Source organism: Podarcis muralis, chromosome 8 (assembly GCF_964188315.1).
Source record: "Podarcis muralis chromosome 8, rPodMur119.hap1.1, whole genome shotgun sequence".
Classification (NCBI taxonomy): domain Eukaryota; kingdom Metazoa; phylum Chordata; class Lepidosauria; order Squamata; family Lacertidae; genus Podarcis; species Podarcis muralis.
In genome coordinates, this window is record NC_135662.1 from 58,983,334 (window position 1) to 59,004,953 (window position 21,620).

Sequence of the window (21,620 nt, forward strand, 5' to 3'; positions counted from 1 at the left end):
ATTCATGCTGGTGTAAACCTCTTCTGTTCAAGCACTGATTGCACTCACTGGCGAAACCTGGTGTCTCAAATTTCAGTGGTGCCCTGTGCGATACCAAAATCAGGCCTCTTGTTGGACTTCATAGTAGATCTACCTCTTGCTGCACTGCTACTGCATTTGACTGGATTGCTAAATAAGTAACACTCTTGGAACTGGATGTTGGGAAAGTAATTTCAAATGGTGCAGAATCTTCAGTTATTTGGTGAAGGAGTGTAATTTAAGAGTCTGCCAAGTTTGTTGCTCTTGCAATATCTGACTCCTCTGACTTGCCTATTAGCCTCCATCTTCTACATTAGGGATGGGAAACCCGTGAACCACCAGATACTCTTGGACTACACTTCCCATCATCCTTGACCACTGGCCATGCTGGCTGAGGCTGATGGGAATTGGAGTCCAACAATATTTGGGGCAAGCACAGGATCCCCATCCATGGATCAGGTGAAATAAACTGATGTTTGAGAATACATGAACCCAATCAAGAAAGAATTTTAACAAGTGAAAGCACTGAGGATTATTTTGAAATCCATGCAAATATTTCATTGTTTTGAAATCTATGAAGCTCAAAGTAAAAATTCAGGGTGCTCCACAACTGGATCAGGAGAGGGTGGTCAGGAGAAACCCCGGAGCAGAATGCAAGGGAAGGAGGGGGCAGATAATTCCATCAGACATGCAGAAATGCTTGCACTGACAGAGCGATTTGCTTAGCGCTATGCTGAATTCCTCGGAATCAACAGCTAAGGATCTTTATACATCGATTCTGATTAGATAAATACACTTGAATTATGCAAGTAGTTTCAATGAACCATCATTTGCTGAATTGGGATGACTAAAGGAGGAATAGCATAACTTGCCTCAAGGATTGAAATTTTAGTGCAGTGACGGGGAATCTGCAGCCCTCCAGGTACTGCTAGAGTACAATTCCCTTAAGTCCCTGTTAGCATGGCCAGTTGTCAGGAATAATGGGGAGTAGTCCAGCAACATCTGGAGGGCACCAGGATACTCATCCTTGTTTTAGCAGCTACACATGTGGCAAGATACTTGGGGATGCAACAACAGCCTTATAGATGTCTCTCTCTCTCTCTCTCTCTCTCTCTCTCTCTCTCTCTCTCTCTCTCTCTCATGTGTTGTTTTCTTCTATGTTGCATGATTTTCTTGTGTTTACGATTTTGTGTCTGGAAAATGTCTTAAAATTAGGTATGTAAAAGAAGTGAATAATTCAAATTGAGTAGGTAAATAAACAAAATTAGACAAAAGATGTTAAATGATGTTATCTAATTTACAGTATAGGAGCCACATTCATTCTATAGAGTCTGCCTATTTTGGGGAAAAGTCCTTTTTAAAAAAGACCATTTATCTTCAGATTCATTACATACACAGGTGAGTCATGCTAAGTTATGCTCTGAAGGAAAATGGGAGATGAGTAGAAGTGAAGAGAAAGCAGTTTAAGGTTATTTATTTAATAGATTTTTATTCCACTTTCTAAGAGAATCTCTCCACAAAGCAGCAAACATAGGATATTGTAACAATACAAAACCCAGTTTAGAACTCCCCACCCAAAACCCCACTTTAAAATTAGCTAGCACACAAAAACAACAGTCTGCCCGGCACAGTCTTAAAGGGACAATATATACCGAATAAAACTGTCTCACCGTGGAAGCAGCTGACTTAAAACTAGGGCCACTGACAGGTAATGGTGGGATCAAGCAGATTGCCATCCTGGGCTCAGAGCCAGACCCTTGAGCATTTTTAAAGAAGGCAGCTTACAGCCTCTTTAGAAAGAAAGTTATCAAGCAATATGTAAAAGCACCATTGAAAGCTGTTGCTTTCTAAGATGCAAGCTTGCTTCTAATCTTTCACCTGTTTTGGCCTGATGAGTGATGTTGGAGCTGATTGATATGTACAGTGGTACCTCGGGTTATGTACTTACTTCGTTCCGGAGGTCTGTTCTTAACCTGAAACTGTTCTTAACCTGAAGCACCACTTTAGCTAATGGGGCCTCCCGCTGCCGCCGGAGCCCGATTTCTGTTCTCATCCTGAAGCAAAGTTCTCAACCTGAGGTACTATTTCTGGGTTAGCGGAGTCTGTAACCTGAAGTGTCTGTAACCTGAAGCGTCTGTAACCCGAGGTACCACTGTACTAGAGATAATGTTAAATTTATACAAGCCCAAAGGGCGATCCCAAAACGGCTTCAAAATGGCCTTTTATGTCCTGATTTCAGTTACAAGCCATTTTTCAGTCTTCTTTGGTATTTCTATCACTTCACATTTTACCTCTAGATTCAAACCAGAAGTGGCTTGCTGGTTGGGACAGAGCTGCTTTCTGGCAGGTGGCTTCCGTACTAGGAAGAGGAGGTAACAGGTGGTGCAGAGGTCAGTCCAGTGCTCCTGTCAGTATGTTTGCTTCACAACAACTTCCCTGCTGCCTTTCCTTCCTGGTAAGCAAAGCTTACCAGTAAATTATTTTTAAAACCATTTGCATCCCGTGCTATGGATACAACAATATGCTTTAAAAAATCTGTTGAAAATGTTGTAGTTGACCCAGACATAAACCTGAGACTTTTAGAAGTGTTGAAATTCTAGGTGCTTAAGAGTGCAGCTGTCAAAGAAACAACATTTTTGGCAGGAAGTGTCTCTACAAAGGCAAATGTGCAGCACATTATCTTGAACAAAGAATTTACAAGAGTTGCTTGATCCAGTGTTTCAGGGCTGTGCCTTTGAAAGTTAAACAGAAAGGAAATTTCTACCAGTTGCAGTTTGTCGACAATGCTGGGGAAGAACATACATAGTGAAATTCTCAATTTAATGCAACTCTTAAAGGTACAGGAAAACCCCTCTGGATCTAGATCTGGCAGCCCTAGCTGTTCTCACAGCCTCGATTAAGCACTGAAGTGCTATTCAAAGAAAATTTGGATTAGGCCTAGGAAACAGGAATTAATGAGAAAATAGCAGATGGTATTGCAGTACCTCTTACTTCATCTATGCAACCTTGAGCAGTTTCTATACACGTGAAAGCTCAAGGGCCCCACCTGGTAACAGGATAATGATCCTAAATGTGCACTTGTACTCCATTACTATGCACAGTGATTAGAAGCATCACTCCTTTTTATTTCCATGCACCTCTACATTTCTCCAGCATTTAACTGTGACTACATGACACTCTCTCTGCTTCTAAAACAAGGCACATGCTAGAGAAGAAAAAAGACAACAGCAGGCAAATTATTTGTCACTCGAAAGGTGCCAAGTGAGCTTAATAAAGGTGACATCATCCTCTTTTTGCCAATGACAATGGGCCTAACAAGAGTATATAATCAACAAACCACATAGCCAGACTAGCAGTGGCAGGTGCAATCCCCCTTTTTTCTAGAAGTAAGTCAACATTCGCTTCCAGCACAAAACTATTCCTTTTATTACAATGTTAAGCAGAAGTTGGCTTCCAGAAGGCACTGCAGCTGCTGCTGCCACTTCTGCAGATGCTTTCATTAATTTTATCAAGGACATACTGAAATAAGTGCTTATTCAGCACAATGGCTGCTTGGAAGCAGCTGGAGGCATAAAACAAAGTATTTGGAAGGAGCTACAACTAAACCCAACATGTAGATTAAAAGAAATTAAAGGGTAAAAATTGAAATGTATTTAAGGATGTAACCCAAATCCAAGAAAAGCAAGAAAATTCAAGGTTACAGCAAAAATGTTTTCTGCCAGAAGAGTGCTCAGGGGTGGGAGTGGGCTTCCCTCTTTTTCTTGCTAAACCTAAACCTAGTTCATTATCATGCAAAAGAATACAGTCATTAAGTTCTGCATGCATTGAGATTGTTCTCAGACAATAGGGTCCCAATAGTTATAAATGTGCAATCACCAGCTGAGATACAGAGCCTCCTCTTAAAACCTTTGTTGCCTCCCCTGTCCAATTATTGCCACACTTTTGTTTTTGTTTTTCGACATGTTGCAAAATTTTGAACATTTTCTCCAACTGTATCACTTCCACAGAGTATTTTGCAGGGCAAACTCTGTTTGTAGAACACACACATTTTATTCATCCTTATTCAACTCCCCCAAATAAGAACTCTCTAACACTAATACAACATTGCTCAACACCAGGCCTGAATTTTTCACTCCCTAATAATACTCAGAGAATTCCACATGACTAAATATCATAGGAAATTCAAGGGGGTTGGGGATTCGGTCTTGCCTCTTAATTTCCCTGTTTGGCGGCTTTTCTTCTGCTACTGCTATAAGAACCTTCAGGTACAAGAACCTTCTATGTACCTGGGTGGAGCTGGAGCTGCCACCATGGCAGGAAAACCTAAGCAATGCTCCCCTCTGCCTGCAGAGAACACACAGACACAACATCCTAACTTCCTCATGCAATCAACAGTGTGTGTGTGTGTGTGTGTGTGTGTGTGTGTGTGTGTGTGTTTTTCAGGATTTGTACTCTTGCGGGGGTATCCAACTAACCTCCTGTCAGTGCAAGGATTTCCATTTGTACATTACAACTTTCTCTCCATCCAGAAACCCAGAGAACAGATTTAGGGGGCGCACACAAGGAGACGCGGGGAAATTACGGTACATTGCTTAAGTACAATCCTTGCTGTGATGGAACAAAGTTAGTTGCATACTGCTCTTAGTCATTAAAGTCCTAATATAATTTTATCTTATCCTTACTATGTGTTTTATATAAAATACGAAAACAGATTTCCAGATTTCATTCTCTATTACTCCCACTGTTTTGAAAAATCTAAGTGCCCAAATTATAATCCCCAAAAGCTACATAGCTTCAGCACTACCACTAAGATAGATGTATAATTCACATGGATTAGCTTCATAGAAAACACTACCATGCTAACTTGGAAGCCAACTTCAACATAGATGAATTTTCTTGTTGGTCTTTCTTTATTTCAAGTATCTGAATGTGTATGTAGCAGGTTAAGATTTTCTTTCCTCTATGTTGCATTTACTGTACCCTAAGAACCTTTAGGTTCTATGGAATGAAGGGCAATCTGAAATTCCAATTTAAAAATAGTGTAAGTCTGCCTGATCTTTTTTGCATCTCTTATCTGGAAGCAGGTTAAGTGACTTTTCTTTCGCACTGCCATGTTTTATTGCTGCCAGAATCATCTCCACATTCACACTGACCAAAACACCAAAAAGTGCAATATAGGAGCCAGTTAACTGAGGAATCTCTGCCACATTCACTTTTGAGGATGCAACTCCCTTACAGGCCTCAGCAAGCTGTGGTTTAGTGCTAAAAGCCACAGGGACTGCCATGATGCAAGCAAAACAATAAAACTATGGGTGCACTTGCATACTTGTCTCACAAATTCATACTGCTAGATTTTGGTTCAGAAAAATATCCACCAGTTTAGTAGTAGTATTTTGATCCTGGATACAAATAACAATGGGGTATTAGTTTCCAGTTTTCTAGAACTGAATTCCTATTTTGTGACAAGGGGTTGTAATCTTAATAGCATTGCACAGCTGACACAAAGGCTTCCATCAGTGGAACATGGACTTCCACCTTAACAATTCTATGAAGGGAAGCAATTTTAAGTGATTTCCCCTCCTGCCGCACCTCCTTTAAATCTGCTCTGAAGGATCTCCCAACCCTTCAGAACAGATTTCGTCTACAGGGGGCAGGGGAAATGGCTAAAAATTGCTTCTCTCCCCATTATGCTGATGGACACCTTACAGTCAGCTGTGCGATACCACTGGATACAACCCAAATATTTTAGAAAGTATGCATTTCCACCTCCCTCCATTAATTAATCCAGTGAAAACAGATTTGTGGCTTGAATTAGAATAAGGGTAGGTGAATGTCAAAAAGTTCAAGAGCCTACGCACACATGTTTGAGGTGTCTGTTCCTATTCCTATCGGCCCTAGTGATCTGTTAAACCTAAATACAGCTATCTATAGAATGGTGTAAAATGGCTACATGAGATCCAGTCTACAGTCTCTGAAGCTATCTTCTCATCCCCACCCCAGTTCATTTGATATTTGATGGATATATTAGCATTTGAGCATTATTTTTGATCTTTATTTTTAATAGTTCCTTCCTAGAACAGCTGCCTGGGATGCCAATCTCTTTTTCCTCAGTCTTTTGTAAATATTTGAAATAGCTATTCATTAACAGTTGCACATTTATTCAGCACTGTTGTTCTGCTTGTGAACTGGAATTAGCTTTTATTCTGCCCCCTCCCCCCCCTCCCAGCTTTGGCTGAGCTGGAGAAAGCCTGCTGCTTAGGTTCAATCTGTCAAGATTCAAATTATGCTCCAGCTGAGACCTAATCAAAGGCGTCTGACCCGGTTTGCAAATAAACCAGAAACAAGAGTGGGTTTATTTATTTTTTTCTCCTTTGGGGCACTTGGTCTGCAAATGAAAGCAAAGCAAAAACAGATTACAAATACAACTTAAATTAAAAGCAGCACAACTTGTACTTTTATACGAACTAAATCCCTCTTTTGGCAATGCTGGAGCACCCCACGAATGTGATATGGATCATAATCTTGTAAAGATCTGGTTTATACAAGACATATTGAAAATAAATATCTACACTTATTTTAACACAAGTGTATGCCATAAAAAGAAGCATAAACGTTCAGCAATCAAGCTTCATTGATACGTATATCAGTGTTTGCCAAATAAATGCATAAATGTAAAAACTCTCTAAAGAGCACATGAAACAGATTTTATGTGTATGCCACATTCATCACACATCACTTTACATTTTTATTTTTATAATCTGATTGTGGCATACACATAATATTTTTATAATCTGATTTATTTTTATAATCTTTCATGAGGATTTTATATCTAATCAATTTTGCAAATTTAACTCCCCCCTTAAAACAGTTACAGGTGATATTCCCTTAACCAACAGTACTATTGTTACATATTACTACTACTACTACTACTATTTACTTATACCTCATCCATCTGGCTGGATTTAAATCCTGATTATCCTGCAACATCCATCGCTATCCATTTTTACACTTTTTGAATATGAAATAGCTTTAGAATTGGTGGAAAAAAGTAGAAATGCCCAATATTATGTGGAAGTTAAAGCCATACATTATTACTGCCTCTAGGGTTGACAAGTTCCAGGTCCTCAAATACTGGCAATGACTACAAAAGATCAGTTGTACCAATTATGCAAATCAGCTGTGCCAAATTAGCATACCCAGTGTGTACAGGTGCTTTGTCTCTGCTCCACCAGAACACCAGAGGCAGTGAGAGACAGGGCAATTGCTTTCCATCACAGGAGAGAAGAGCTGGTCATCTCCTGCCATGGGCATTCTTCAAAGAAACAACACATACCAGAGCTGTGTCTTAGTGTCCCTGCTTCTCCAAGCTACTCTTAACAGCACAGGATGTGTGTTTGTATGTGTGTGTGGCTACAAAGTTCATTTTCTTATCAGTCTTGAACTCTTCTATGACTAGATACATAAGAATTAAACATAAAAGTAGCTTGTCCAGTTAAGCAAAGGCTAGACTGTAAGGGATTGGAGGATGCCTGTATAGTATCCTCATAAAAACATTTCTGTACTTGCAATCATATCTGTCACCTAAAAATATGCAATTATTCTTTCTCATTCAAATTACATGTTACAAATTGGTCTAGAATCCAAGGTTCCATTGAGCCAACTGAAATCATAGCTAATCAGAGACCACAGAAGCTACAGCGCTTTGAGCCACAGCTTACATTTTTGAATGCCACGCTGTCCCCACTGTTATCCATGCACAACTAACACTGTGTTTATACCATATATGCTGTGCATGGAACAGTCTGTTTAGAAACTGCAGATAATGCAAAACGCAGCAGCAAGAATGTTAACTATGACTGGTTGTATGGAACAAATTATGCTGGTCTTGGGACAGCTGAGTGGCAGCTGGTCAATTTCTGAGCACAATTCAAAGTGGGGGTTTTTAAATCCCCCCAAAACCTGAAGGACCGCCTTCTCCCAACATTAATACAGAGGTGGGGGACTTTTTTCGGCTGTGGGCAACCTTCAGGGATGACAGAAAAAGTTGGTGGAGTTCCGACTCGTATCCACTTCTCTGTCCTCTATCCAGGTCAGCTAGGCAAACGCACTGAGGAAAGAAGTGAAGAAAGGCCTGCAGGGACTGCGGCTGGGGAGAAGGTGCAGCCTATGGACAATCACAAGGGCCAAATAATGAAGTATGGATGGCCACATTTGGCCAACAGGCCTGAAGTCTCCCACCCCTGAAAAGAGCTTTGTTTTTTGTCTCCATACTGACTTGAGAAACCACCTTACTTGCCTGGCATCATCTTAATAATAATAATAATAATAATAATAATTTATTTGCTCAGGCCTTTTAATGACTGTGGTTTTTAATGCTGGACTTTAATCCATCTGCTGCTTTTCGGGGGGAAACCTGCCTGATTACGTTGTATTTTTGTTTTATTTTGTAAATTGGTCTGAGACTCATGACTGGAAAGCAGCTAATAAACACTTTCAATAAATAAGAGTCCAGATACAAATGATGAATGCCAACTGTATTTAAGTCAATGGGAATGATCTTTGACTCAAACAGCATCTTGGGACTTAACAGGTCCCAATGCAGGAAGGCCTGGCCATGGTCTTGCACTGCAGTGGGTTGAACTAGATGGCCCATGGGATCCCTTCCAACTCTACAATTCTGTGATTCTATATATGCAGTAGTTGCAGCTCAATTGGATTACTGTAACATACTTTGTGTGGAACTGCCCTGAAAACCATTTGGAAACTTCAATTGGTGCTGTGAAAAACCTGACTGAGCCAAAGTGTTGGGATCGTGTGTCTCCATTACTGTATGAGCTGCACTGGCTTCCAGTCCATTTCTGGGTGCAATTCATGGTGCTGGTTATTACCATTCCCCTTTCCATCCTGTGCTGCCTGGTAACTTAGATAAAACTCAAGTATTCATGGGGTGAAATCAAACCCACACAAAAACATGCTGTTTTTTTCAAGGGAAAAAGAAGAATTTCCAGCTCTCCACAAGAAAGCCTGCTGAGAAGGGAGCATACTGAAAACAAGCCAACATTAATCTGTCTAAAAAAGGTTTCAGCCACAAACTAAGGTGCCTTCTCAACCCTGTGCCTAAAACTTGCCTTCAGACTATGAAAAGCAAGCAGAAATATCATTTAACAAACAAGCCACTTGCTTACGCAACATTTCTCTGTTGTCTACCATACTGTAAATCCATGGAAACCATCCTATATACAGACATTTACCACAACACAAGCAGAAATATTACACAAAATCCAGAAGCAATGTTCAGCCTCTGAGCTGTGCTTCTGGGAAGGTTTTACAAAGTTTAGCTGGTGAGTAATACTTTTTTAAAAAAATGTGATTTTGAAGGTGGTCAATGTTACATAGCATCAAGTAATTTCCCCCCTTTTACTCATCAAACATACTTATGTAGCAATGTATCTTAAAGTTCTTGCCATTTGAAACACAGGTTAATATAAACAAAGTGGTGAAACACTGTCGCCATTGTCAAGAAAACAACAACCCCTACCCTTAATTACATAATTTACGTACACATATTCTCCAGATCTCTCATCAAAATCAAACTTTCCATGAAGATTTTTGGCTCAATTTCTTAGAATTCAACGCCCAACCAAAATGAACCTTAAGTATAATGGACCTTTACAGATTGCTTTTGTGGCAGGGAATTCAGTTTCACATGTACTGATGTAATATCTAAAGACGTGGCACCATATAGGCAAGGCCTCTCATATCAGTCGTCCTCACCTGAATGTGGCCTTCTCTCTTTTTTTAAAAATAATTTTTATTACCTGAATGTGGCCTTCTCACCTGTAGTCCCACCCAGAGAACGTTAAACCTATAAATGTCACAGCTGATGAAGCAACAGCTGTCATGCTTCTGCTGTAATCTATAAAGAGTGCCAGAGTAGATTTGATCTTCTTCGTCTCGTTTCCTCTTCCTCCTCTATCTTTTTGTTACCCATACCTCTCCCTAGCTTTCCTTCATAGTCCCATCATACTGCCACATTTCCTTGTTCTATCTCAATAAAAGGCCACATACAATAATGGAATAGCAACATTTTCAATACAAAACGATGTCTTTCCTCTTCCAATGCAGCTCAGGGAAACACAAAACCCTCATCCCAGGTTGAGAAATGGTGAATGACACAAGGTTCACATAATGAGAAATCTCCACAGTTCTTGTGCAACATTTTACGAGTTATGCCACACTAGCATCATTAAATCATAATAGTACCATCAACTTCATCAAGATTTTGCAGAGGCTTTGGAATCGGAGCTATTCTTTGGCAGCAGGATAGATTATGGTGGTCACTTCTGAAAGGCAATGGTTCTCATTTAGCCTATCAAATAGATGGAATTTCTCAGAGGCAGAGCTACTGCATTTAAAAGGTAAAGATAGCATAGCATTACTAGTGTCTGGGTATAACTGTAACTAATTGCAACCCAGATCCAACAGAGAGCAGGGTGTTCAATACAAGTCAGAGAAAATGATCAGTTTTGGCCTTCCTGCTCTTGCAGTGCTAATAACCCAATTAATAATCTAACTGTTGAAATAAAAATAAAGGCAAATCACGTAAACACCTTAAGAATCGTGGGATGGGGATTAAAATCACAGTTTCCTAAATAATAACACTTCATGCAATGCACCTGTACCTGCTTTCAATTTCCCATAGAACACTTTAGTCTGAAGGGTTATAAATGAATAATACCAGGGATAATCCTTGATGAAATCACAAAACAGGCACACTTTCCTATGGACAAATATTATTTAGAACAGTCACTTGCTCTAAGACGGCACTCCAAGGTTGCCAGAACATATTTCAATTATTTATTTACAGGGTTTTCAGCTATAAAATAAGCTGAAGTACCATTTGAAAGTATGCTGGCAAAAGGTGAATTCCACCCTACCTTTCCAACATACTCTTGCATCTGGTGTTTTAAAACACACTAGCATTTGAGCAACCCTAGGAAAGCTATTATTTCTCATGTGTTTTCACACCGCAAAGCCACTAAAGAGTACTACACACAAAACTGCCATTATGAAGAAGCATGCCTGTGGCTGTTATCATTTGCTGAGTCTTGTGGAGATATTCTCCATGCCATCAATAATCAAACAGGAGCAGATTCTGGACTATGCTCATAGTTAATAGAATTTATTTAATGTCACAATCTAAGGTAGCCTTATTGGTTTATAGTATAGCCTCTGTTAAAAACATAGCTTAATATGCTTGTTTTTGTGTTGCACAGTAGTATTCATGGCTACCTAAATTAATAATAGTCCGAAGTCTGCAAATACATTTGTTTTTCCTGAAGAGCCATTAGGAAGCATTACATGGGATAATGAAAAAGAACAAACCCTAATTCTTCATGCTGTCCTGTGGAGCTTTAAGAAACCAACAGACTGGTATCAAAATATTTATCTTGGCATTAAGTGTTTCTACATTAGCAGAGTCAGCAGCCAAGTCCTGAACATTTTTAATATACAAAAGGGAGCAACAAAGCAAATTTTAAGTTAACCATCTTGAGAAGGCATTCCTGTTCAATCTGGTATATCAGAACTTTTGGGGCCAAAAGTATGAGAAAGGGGTTGGAAGAGATAATAGAATAAAATAAGCTACCCAAGTTATCTTAAACCAAGACCTCACATAAAGTAGGGTTGTTTAGTGAGTGCATTTTTTAGCCTTCTGCACAAATAACTTCAGAGAATATTACAATAATAGAATCAATTAATAAATAAATTACTTGCTGGGCAGAGCAGTGGTCATCCAGTTATCAAGTGGCTATCAAGTGTGTCACTCAGGTCTTGAGTGTATAATGAAAGCATAACGACATTTATTAAATAAGGCACTAAATGATCTTCAGCAAACACTACAGTAAAAAAATATTTTGGATTTAATCAAAAGCAAATACTTGCACTGCCAAGTACAAACAGGCTCCCTCTTTGTTGACCTTCCTTCCATTATGCCGAACAACATGTCACTTAAAGTCTTAAGGGACTTCAACAAAAGACAGTGAAACAATGCCATGATATATAAATTGTTTAATGCTACGCCAGTTAAGAAAAAGGAAAAAAAGTCAAAGCAAAAAGCGCCCAACGTTGCTGTATGTCAAAAAAGAAACCCAAAACAAACTTTAAACAATGGTAAAGAATAAGACGGCAGTATTTCAAAGCAAGAGGATAAAGGGTTAGATATACCAAACCTTACATTGTCATCAGGAAGTTCTTAGTAGGAAAAGCTCTATGGGAATGAAAATCAAAACTTTGTAGTTTTCTTTTCTGGTGAAGCAAGTAGCAAAGCCACACAGAAAAGGGAATGTGATTGAGATCAATAATTGAACCTTTTTCTCCTGGGCCTCTGGCTACTTAAAACAAACCAGACATAGACATAGAATCACAGAGCCGGAAAGAACCCTCAGGATCATCTAGTCCAACCCCCTGAAATGCACGAATATACAGTTGTCCCTTATGGGGTTTGAACCTGCAACCTTGACGTTATCAGAACCAGGCTCTAACCAACGGAGCTATCTACGGCCTTACTGGAAATTAAACAACCCAAGTATGTAAGAACACCACCTGATGTATTTGCTTTACTAATAAATCTACAACACAATCATACACACGCTGACTCAGGAGCCCCATTATGTTCAACGCAGCTTACCACCAGGAAATATGACTACAGATCTGTAAGACTGCACTTCTTAAGTGTCCATAGTATTTTTTCAAGACAGGAGGATGGGGAGAGAACCAGAATGCCCCCCAAGACCTCCTAATAGTCCTACCAGGTCCAGCGGGCACCAGCTGCCACAGCTAATGAATTCAGGCAAATTCTGGATATGTTTATCTAGCAGATGCATGGGGAGGATTGACAGTAGAATGATATGGTAATGCACAGCACTTCAGTACATGTTACCATTCCAGTTTTCATTTCAGCTAGAAAACTACAAGAGAGTGAAGTTTTGTTTCCCCACAAAATCCTATCTTTGGCCTTTGCTGAAACTACAGTGGAGCTGGGAAGACAGAGGTTTAACAGCCCTTCCAAATGCCCTTGACTTGGTTAAGCTGTTGCCACTCAGTAACTAGGCAGCTTAGAACCAGACAACACAGTGTTGAGAGAGCCTACGGTCAACAGCATAACGAGATTTGAATTTTAACTTCCTTATGCAACTTCTATTGAATTGTTTATTTATTCAATTTCTATACCGCCCTTCACCCAAGGATCACAGGGTAGTTCACAATATAACAATTAACAATGTGACAACATGCTTTACTGGTATAAAAAAGGCTGAACAGTTTCAGATTCCTTCAATAAAAGCCACTGGTTACAGACATGTTACACTTGCGGCTTATATGGAGCAATTCCCATTTGGCCTGATGCTGATCATCTTACAGTACTATGGGCTGGGTTTTTTGTGTGTGATTTTGGTATGTTTAGCACAGCCTTCCCAACCCTGATGTTGCTAGATCACAAGTTTCATTATCTCTAACCACTGGTCATGTCTGCTGGGGATGATGAGATTTCGTAGCAAATACTACTATATACACACTGATATAAATTTGATAGATCAAACCAGATTGAAGTTTTAGAAAACAAAAGAAAACAAACAAACAAACAAACAAACAAACAGCCTACCTTGAAAGGATTGTTTGGCTCTGTTTACCAGTTCTTCAATAGGGTAACTTGCGAGATCTCCTCTGGCATGCTTAGTTTTGCAGTAGGTACATGCATTCAAACACCTAGGGAGGAAGTAGAAAGCATTACTTTATAAATCAGTTCTCCCTAACCCCACAACATATTGTTAAATGCAGTTGTTTAAGCTTCAGCACCACTGCCAGATTGCCTTCTGCTGGCAGTGGTAAAGTCTAAAAGAAGTACTTGAAGAAATACAGAGAGTCTAAAAGAAGTATCTGGAGAAAAATTAGGTAAGCAGGTACCACAACTTTTTAAAATGCACAGATGAAAAGTCTGCTAGATGAGCACAAAAATAATTCGCAACAGATCTTGATGTTCATTGTACTGAAAATGAACCCATCTCCCCAGTAAGCCATTCTAAAATTTCATTTTCCCCACCCCAGTGAATGGATTTTAGTCTGGTTAATAGAAGGCTATTAAAAGTTAAGATGCTCAGTGCTGGTAAGCTTCTTGTTTTAACTCAGGCCAACAGCTGAATAGCAAAGGATATACTTCTCTTGCAGTTTTTTCACTTAAATTCTTTCCTTATACTCCAGTTCCATAAACTTCCATAAATATTATACGAAGCAGAAAACCTACATCAAGAAGGGAAAATAATGTCCATTCATGTTTGTAGGGATAGTAAACCTGCTAAAAAGTTAAATCGGTAAAGGTACCTGGAGCTAGAAATGGTAAATACGAGGCGTGAACAAGATTATAAAGTTGCATGAATTAAGACAAAAAGATACATAAAACCACAACAGAAAGTAAAATAATGGTTGATTCACAATACAGCAAAGATTACACAGCGCCATATTTTCTAGCACCACTTTCCTTTCAACTTTTAAACTGAACTGAATCTGAAGTGATGTGCCTCACAGTTGGAAATCAGAACAACTATGACAGAACAGGGAAAAAGACTTCCCCAAAGTATGGCTCTCATCTGGAGAAGAGAATGAAAACAGACAGTCATAGAGACATTAAAAAAGATAAAGTGCTTTTTGGAGAAGGGTAATCAAAGAGCTCAAATTTTATAAGCCAATTACAGCCCTCAGAGTGCATTTAGATGCCCACTTTATCCATCTCTGCTTGTAGAAACCAATGGTACGCAACAGATAAGAAATTGGTTCATTTCTAATCCAACTGGAAGTAATATGCAATTACACAACTGAATTTGTGTCAGGGCCTGGGGCCTAATACTTCACTTACTGCCGCAGGCTTAAACAAGTCATGCGATATACAGCACCCCAGAGTAATGCTGTGTTCCTGATATAGCAGTGCAACTAATGCATCACTGCTGACGCAAAGAGAAAAGCCATCCATCAAGGGTCTCTGGAAGATTGCACCCTCTCCCTCCTAGGTAGACTGTCACAGCAAGGGGAAGTCTGGCTTAGCTAAAGTCATCAGCTTGAGAATGAACAGCTTGAGGGAGCAAGTTCATCTCTCTTTGCTGGAAAGAACTCTGCTCTCACTGGGGCCCAAGAAACACCAGCAAAAGAAAATGCATTTGGCTCCCACTGGATGCAAGTATCTTTTAACGTTTTGTTCCGACATTATCCAGCTGATGATTTCCATTCCCTCCACTCACCTTCTGCAATGGCTCATATTTTTTAGATCATAAGCCTGAGGTCAGGGCTTATTGTTTCAATTTATGTATAGCGCCTATTAAACACAGACACTAACTAAACTAAGACGTGGGTGGCGCAGTGGGTTAAACCACTGAGCCTAGGAATTGCCGATAAGAAGGTCAGCGGTTCGAATCCCCGTGACGGGGTGAGCTCCCGTTGCTCGGTCTCTGCTCCTGCCAACCTAGCAGTTCGAAAGCACACCAAAGTGCAAGTAGATAAATAGGTACCGCTCTGGCGGGAAGGTAAACGGAGTTTCCGTGTGCTGCTCTGGTTCGCCAGAAGTGGCTTTGTCATGCTGGCCACATGACCCGGAAGTTGTACGCCGGCTCCCTTGGCCAATAAAGCGAGGTGAGCACCGCAACCCCAGAGTCGGTCACGACTGGACCTAATGCTCAGGGGTCCCTTTACCTTTACCTAAACTAAACACTAATACCAATCCTTAGGCTTGTCTTCCTCATGGACTCATCTTTACTTTACAAGATTTTCCTTCTTAGGATTCACTAAGCCCAAAAATGATTAATGCAAAGAACCTCTGGTGGACTGAGGAGACCATAGCTCAGCCTGCTTCCTGGGGTAAAAAGGCAAGTTTATTGCAAGCTTTGTGCTCTCACCTTTCAAGCTGTAGCATTCAATGGCACATTCTCCTACATCTCTAGCCTTTGCTATCTTTTGCCTCAGACAGGAAGGGCCGTTAAGAATCAGGAGGAGCTCCAGAAGAAAAAGGAAGGGCTGCCTTATGCATAGTCAGATCATGGACCTATCAAGTTCAGTGCTGACTAGCAGCAGCTCTCCAGCGTTTCAGAAAGTTTTTGTCTTTTCTAGTACTAGCTGGAGATGCCATAGATTGAAGCTGGAATTTTTCGTATGCAGAGCATGCACTCCATCATGGCAGGTTCAGAGGTGGCAAACACTGTGAAGAGTAGATTAATGATTATGCCAAGGAAACATCTCATGGTAGCTCTCTGGATATCAGTTCTACTTGGATAAGAAAAACACTAGTCACTCGTGCATGTGTATGCACATGAACTGTGTAAGTAAAATATATATTTCACATATAATGTTAACAAGCTGCTGATAGTTTTATTGTGGCTTATTGAGGTTGCCATTTTTTGTTTTTGGTACCAGGAAGCTTTTTCTTACCATAGTTTTGTAATATCAAGGGATGATATATTGATATTATTGTATAAGACTGAATCTATGTATTTCATTATTATTTTTTTGTAGGTTGCCATCAGGAATCAGCTCAAGAACAGTGCTTGAAATCATCCAGGAGACAGGTGCATTTTGTGACTGGGAATTGTCTGATTGCAGACAATTTGAAAAGTCTTGGTGCCACGTATGGCAACTGAGATTCAAGATTAAAATTGCTGCTGCTGGCACAGAGGGTGCAGGAGGATAAATGCCTCCCTGCCCAACTCCAAAGTAAGATCATTAGCTGCTGCCTTCCGTGCTGTTTTGCCTTGTTTCACCTCCCCCAAATGCTAGCTCCTGATTGCTGCCTTCCATGTTCCACTTTGCCTCCCCTCCCTACCCCAAACAGGTAAGTTCAAATCTAGCACAATACTTTACATAACATCTATTTCACACACATACACTAGTATACAGTGGTACTTCGGGTTACATATGCTTCAGGTTACATATGCTTCAGGTTACAGACTCGGCTAACCCAGAAATAGTGCTTCAGGTTAAGAACTTTGCTTCAGGATGAGAACAGAAATTGTGTTCCGGCGGCGCGGCAGGTCCCATTAGCTAAAGTGGTGCTTCAGGTTCAGAACAGTTTCAGGTTAAGTACGGACCTCTGGAACGAATTAAGTACTTAACCCGAGGTACCACTGTATATAAATATTAAATATGCAAATGACCTATGGTTTTAGCCATAATTGCAGAGGCTGAGTCCTATTTATGCTTGTGGTGTCCAATTAAAAATATGATATTAACAATGCTTCACTGATGTGAATTGTGTATTAGTTCATACATTTCAGAAAAATAAATAGAAAGTGCTGCTGCACTTGGAAAATAGCAACTAGCCATCCTGTTTTTGCGCCCGTAACCTAGGTTCCAGGATTCATGTAGTGAATAGCTTTCTATCCCAGTTTCTAACACTACTTAAGAAGTGCACAAATCTAATAGTTTTGTAAAGTTTTAATACAGCAAGCGAGTGGATTAAAGAAAAGCAAAACATAATTAAAGTAAGTAAAGAAATACAAGGATTTGGAAGATGACAGGCTACACAAATGTCTCTCAGGAGCTTGAGTCCTTGCCTCAGAAGCTGATGGGGAAGAGAATGAAGGCATTTATTGCAAACATATAAAAAAGAAAGGTGGTGATGAAGGCTGTCTTTATGCAGAACAGATGGACTAATTGACATTTCAAAAGCAAACTTCAGCTCAGACCAATGGGGAAAAACTAAAGACCACACAGATGTGATACTATCAGCAATCCTCTCAAGACAGCAATCTGGGAACTGCAACTGTTACTCAGAAGCAAAAATATGGCAAAAGGGACCGCTTTGGCTGCCTAAAACAAACGGCTGATGCAATTTCTATTTTGTGGCTCAAAATTATTATTGACAAGTAGTACAACTGTGAAGCAGCATAGCATAGAGGACTGGACATTGACCAAAGGGACTAAAGCCCCAACTCATTAGCATACTTCAAATTTGTACCTCTGGTTCACTGTCCTGTGTGTAAAGAATAAATTTTTATGATAGCTTGGATGTTGTGATGACAACGTATCTTAGAGAGACGGAGCTGGCTGAAAAAGAAAGAATGATATGTTTGTATTTAAAGAGAATTATGTATCTTAGAAGTATTACTCTGTTTAGGGCTCAAGCTACACAATGTGATATAAAAGATGCTTTACAATTCATAAAAGCACCAAACATTCCTTAAAAGCTCTAAGTGACATTTATGATGAAGACACTTGACCTTATTCTAAGACATCAGCAGCTGGTTCCAGAGTGGAGCAACCCTTGAAAATATAGCATTCTTTTAAATAAGAACAAATCTGAAGGTATTTAGACTCTCCAAATTAATTTTTTGTGACTTGGGAGATTTACTGCAATAGCCCAGGTCTAATTAAGGCTGTGCCAGGACCCAAGAACAGGGACAGCCTTATGCAATAAAACATGCTAGGTAATGTCAACAGGCAGATATGTTGGCATAAGTGCTTTGAATTGCTGTGTATAAATTATCAAGGTTTAAATCCATTATCATTTTCAAATTCAATCATCATGCTTATGAAAGTGCACTAAGGGAGTCTGCACAATCTACATGGGGGTGGGCAGGGAGACACAGAGACAAAACCCAGCCTAGGTTAAAAAGCACTTTTAATTATTTTACTGCTATGGCAATACCCACTGAACACACCATAAAGTATCTGCCCCCACTCTCAATATTTACACAGAGCAGAAGGTTCTTTAGTTATAAAAGGTTTTCCATCGGTAGTGATCTGGGAAAGGACAGTTCTCTTACTCTCCCAGGTACCTTTACTGTCTTGTTTACTGCTCCTTAAAATAATGCCTAATACTTTTCTGATAGTACTTGAACAAGCACCAGGCAGCATGTACAAGATGGAACAATTTTTTAAAAACAAAAATCACCCACAGAAGAATTTGTAACATTAATTACTGAAATTTTTAATTCCAAAGCTAAAGGAATTTTGATGTTAAGAAATGATTTCAAAAACAAGAAAATGCTGCAGTTCTGGCAATGCATAGATGCGCTACGGTAAACAAACCTGTTGGATAGGAAATTTCTGCAAGTTGTAAGCTGTTCTCTTGGTAGCTGGTTACTTCACTGGTGGAGCTTACGTCACATTATGGACCAGCAGAGAACAGTGGAGTAGATTGAGAATCATACCCCTCCTCTTTTGTTTGTGTCCTACTATTTTATAGAAAGTTGACTTGGAAGTTCAAGACATTATGGCTTTTGCAGGTTAAGTAACAAATTAAGTAAGGAAATAATGCACTTCTAGAAATCATATGCTGGTGTGGCTATACCTAAAGCTGGAGTATATTGTTTACATTACTCTCTCCACCTCAATTCCATTACTGCCCCCTTTCCCTCCAATCTATTGGAATGATGGAAATGACAGGATTCCCTTACAGTCCTTACTGTACCTATTTTTGTAGAAAGTCAATTTGCATCAGCTCAGCATAACTGGATTATAACATGGAGGAATAGTTTTAGCAGTTATTTATAAAACAAGAATGGCTATCCCCACCACACTCCTGCGGAGTGAGTAATGCACTTAGCAAACCAAGAAGTCCTCTAAGATTAACAACCTCTAAACCAGCCATATAGAAAACTCAGCTGAAAAGTGGGCCGCTGCCTGTGATAAGAGCTATTGTTTTCACTTCCTCAATGGCTTTTGGGACATAGTCTTTCAGAGTGGTTAAATCACACAGGAAACATTAGGCTTCAGTTAATTCTGAAACATATAACAGGTTCTTTGGATAAAAGGTATTGTTTTAGTACTGGTCAAAACATCCGGAAGAAAGGGGTTAAGAGTTCTATGTGAGTGGGGCATGTTAGCAAGCTTAATTTAGACAGACAGAGATAGCTATCAGACTTGCTTCAAAAAAGAAAAGAAAAGAAAGTATGTCAGTAGTCTCTGTGGGAACACAGCTTCTGAATTGTGTAGAATAATAGCAAAAACACCGTAAGCCATCAAAAAATGCAACACCATGTCTTTGAAAATAAGCTTCCTACAGTGACACTTAGGCAAGATTTTTCTCTTCATATTTCTGCTACAATTTGCACTAGGTTCTCAAATGATATGAAATTGTACCAGGAGCTGGTACTCAAAGCATGTTCCAATGCTACTAATGTTGCTAGCACCTTGTTTTGTCAAAAGATGATCTAAATTACTAGCAACCAGTAACTGCCATAAAAATTTGAAGCCAGCTTAGCAGGAGAACGCTACTGATGTGGATTCAATAAACAGGCTTTTATGGGAAGAATTTTGCTTCTATTAAATAAATGTTCTCCTTTTGAGAGGAAAATGCACAGCTACAGTAACACATCTAGCTGCCCCAAATTATGCTTAAAGCTAATAAAAAGGTTTAATATCTGAAGTCCATTGCTCTCTTGAAAGTTCAGAAGTAGCTAACTATATTTCTTTTTCTAATTTATAATTATAAGCACTCTGTGAGGTAGGGCCCTATTGCAAAAATTCCACAGATTGGGAAAAATCATTTGCTCTGTGGAAAATGTGCAGAGGAATGACCAGAACTTCTATAGATGATAGATGATTTTAAAAGGGTCTTCTGGGTAGTGGCGCCCACCTTGTAGAACGTCCTCCCATCAGATGTCAAGGAAATAAACAACTATCTGACTTTTAGAAGACATCTGAAGGCAGCCCTGTTTAGGGAAGTCTTTAATGTTTGATCTTTTATCGTGTTTTTAATATTGTGTTGGGAGCCGCCTAGATGGGTGGGGTATGTATGTATGTATGTATAAATACAGTGGTGCCTCGCAAGACGAAAATAATCCGTTCCGCGAGTCTCTTCATCTAGCGGTTTTTTCGTCTTGCGAAGCAACCCTATTAGCGGCTTAGCGCTATTAGCGGCTATTAAAGGCTTAGCGGCTAAAAGGCTATTAGCGGCTTAGCGGCTTAGAAAAAGGGGGGAAAGGGGGGGGGAATTGCAAGACTCGCAAGACGTTTTCGCCTTGCGAAGCAAGCCCATAGGGAAAATCGTCTTGCGAAGCAACTCAAAAACGGAAAACCCTTTCGTCTAGCGGGTTTTTCGTCTTGCGAGGCATTCGTCTTGCGGGGCACCACTGTAAATAAATAATTGGTTGACAGTATTGGGAAGGTCAGTTTGTGTGACTGCATGGATGACCACTTGAAGAACCAGTTACGGGTAAGCTACCTTCCCCCCTGCCTTTACAAGTTTCTAGGGGTAAAGCCAAACCTATGGACTATGCAACTACATAGTGGTCCTTCGTGACTTATGTCAAAGGACAAATTTATGGCTCACAGGTTCCTGCAAACTGTGATTTTATTTGGATTTGATGGTATTCCAAGACTTATTACTGACCGCTCCATTGTGCTTTCATGGAATCATGATCTTATTATTCCTAGTATTGTATCTATCTATTTCTACCCTGCATCATTCTTTCCTCGCCCCTTAAGTTGTGGATCTGATGTTGAACAGGTGTGTTTCTTTATCTCTCAAACACTTGCATTGTTATATGCAATAAAATAATTAAAATGTGGGGGGAAGGAATGTTACTACTCCCACTGCCAATAACAATAATTATTCTTTTTAG

General features: G+C 39.7%; 1 protein-coding gene across 7 annotated transcripts in view; it reads right to left on the reverse strand.

Moving 5' to 3' along the window:
- Positions 1–21,620, reverse strand: part of CDKAL1 (CDKAL1 threonylcarbamoyladenosine tRNA methylthiotransferase) — a 230,579-nt gene that overhangs the window by 114,726 nt on the left and 94,233 nt on the right. For all 7 annotated transcript variants that reach the window (XR_013394002.1, XR_013394004.1, XR_013394003.1 and 4 more), the window contains one exon: positions 13,679–13,782. Coding sequence is in view for 4 of the 7 variants with exons in the window: in XM_077933233.1 (XP_077789359.1) it covers positions 13,679–13,782 (104 nt within the window). In the remaining 3 variants the exon portion in view is untranslated. The remainder of the gene's footprint in view (positions 1–13,678; positions 13,783–21,620) is intronic.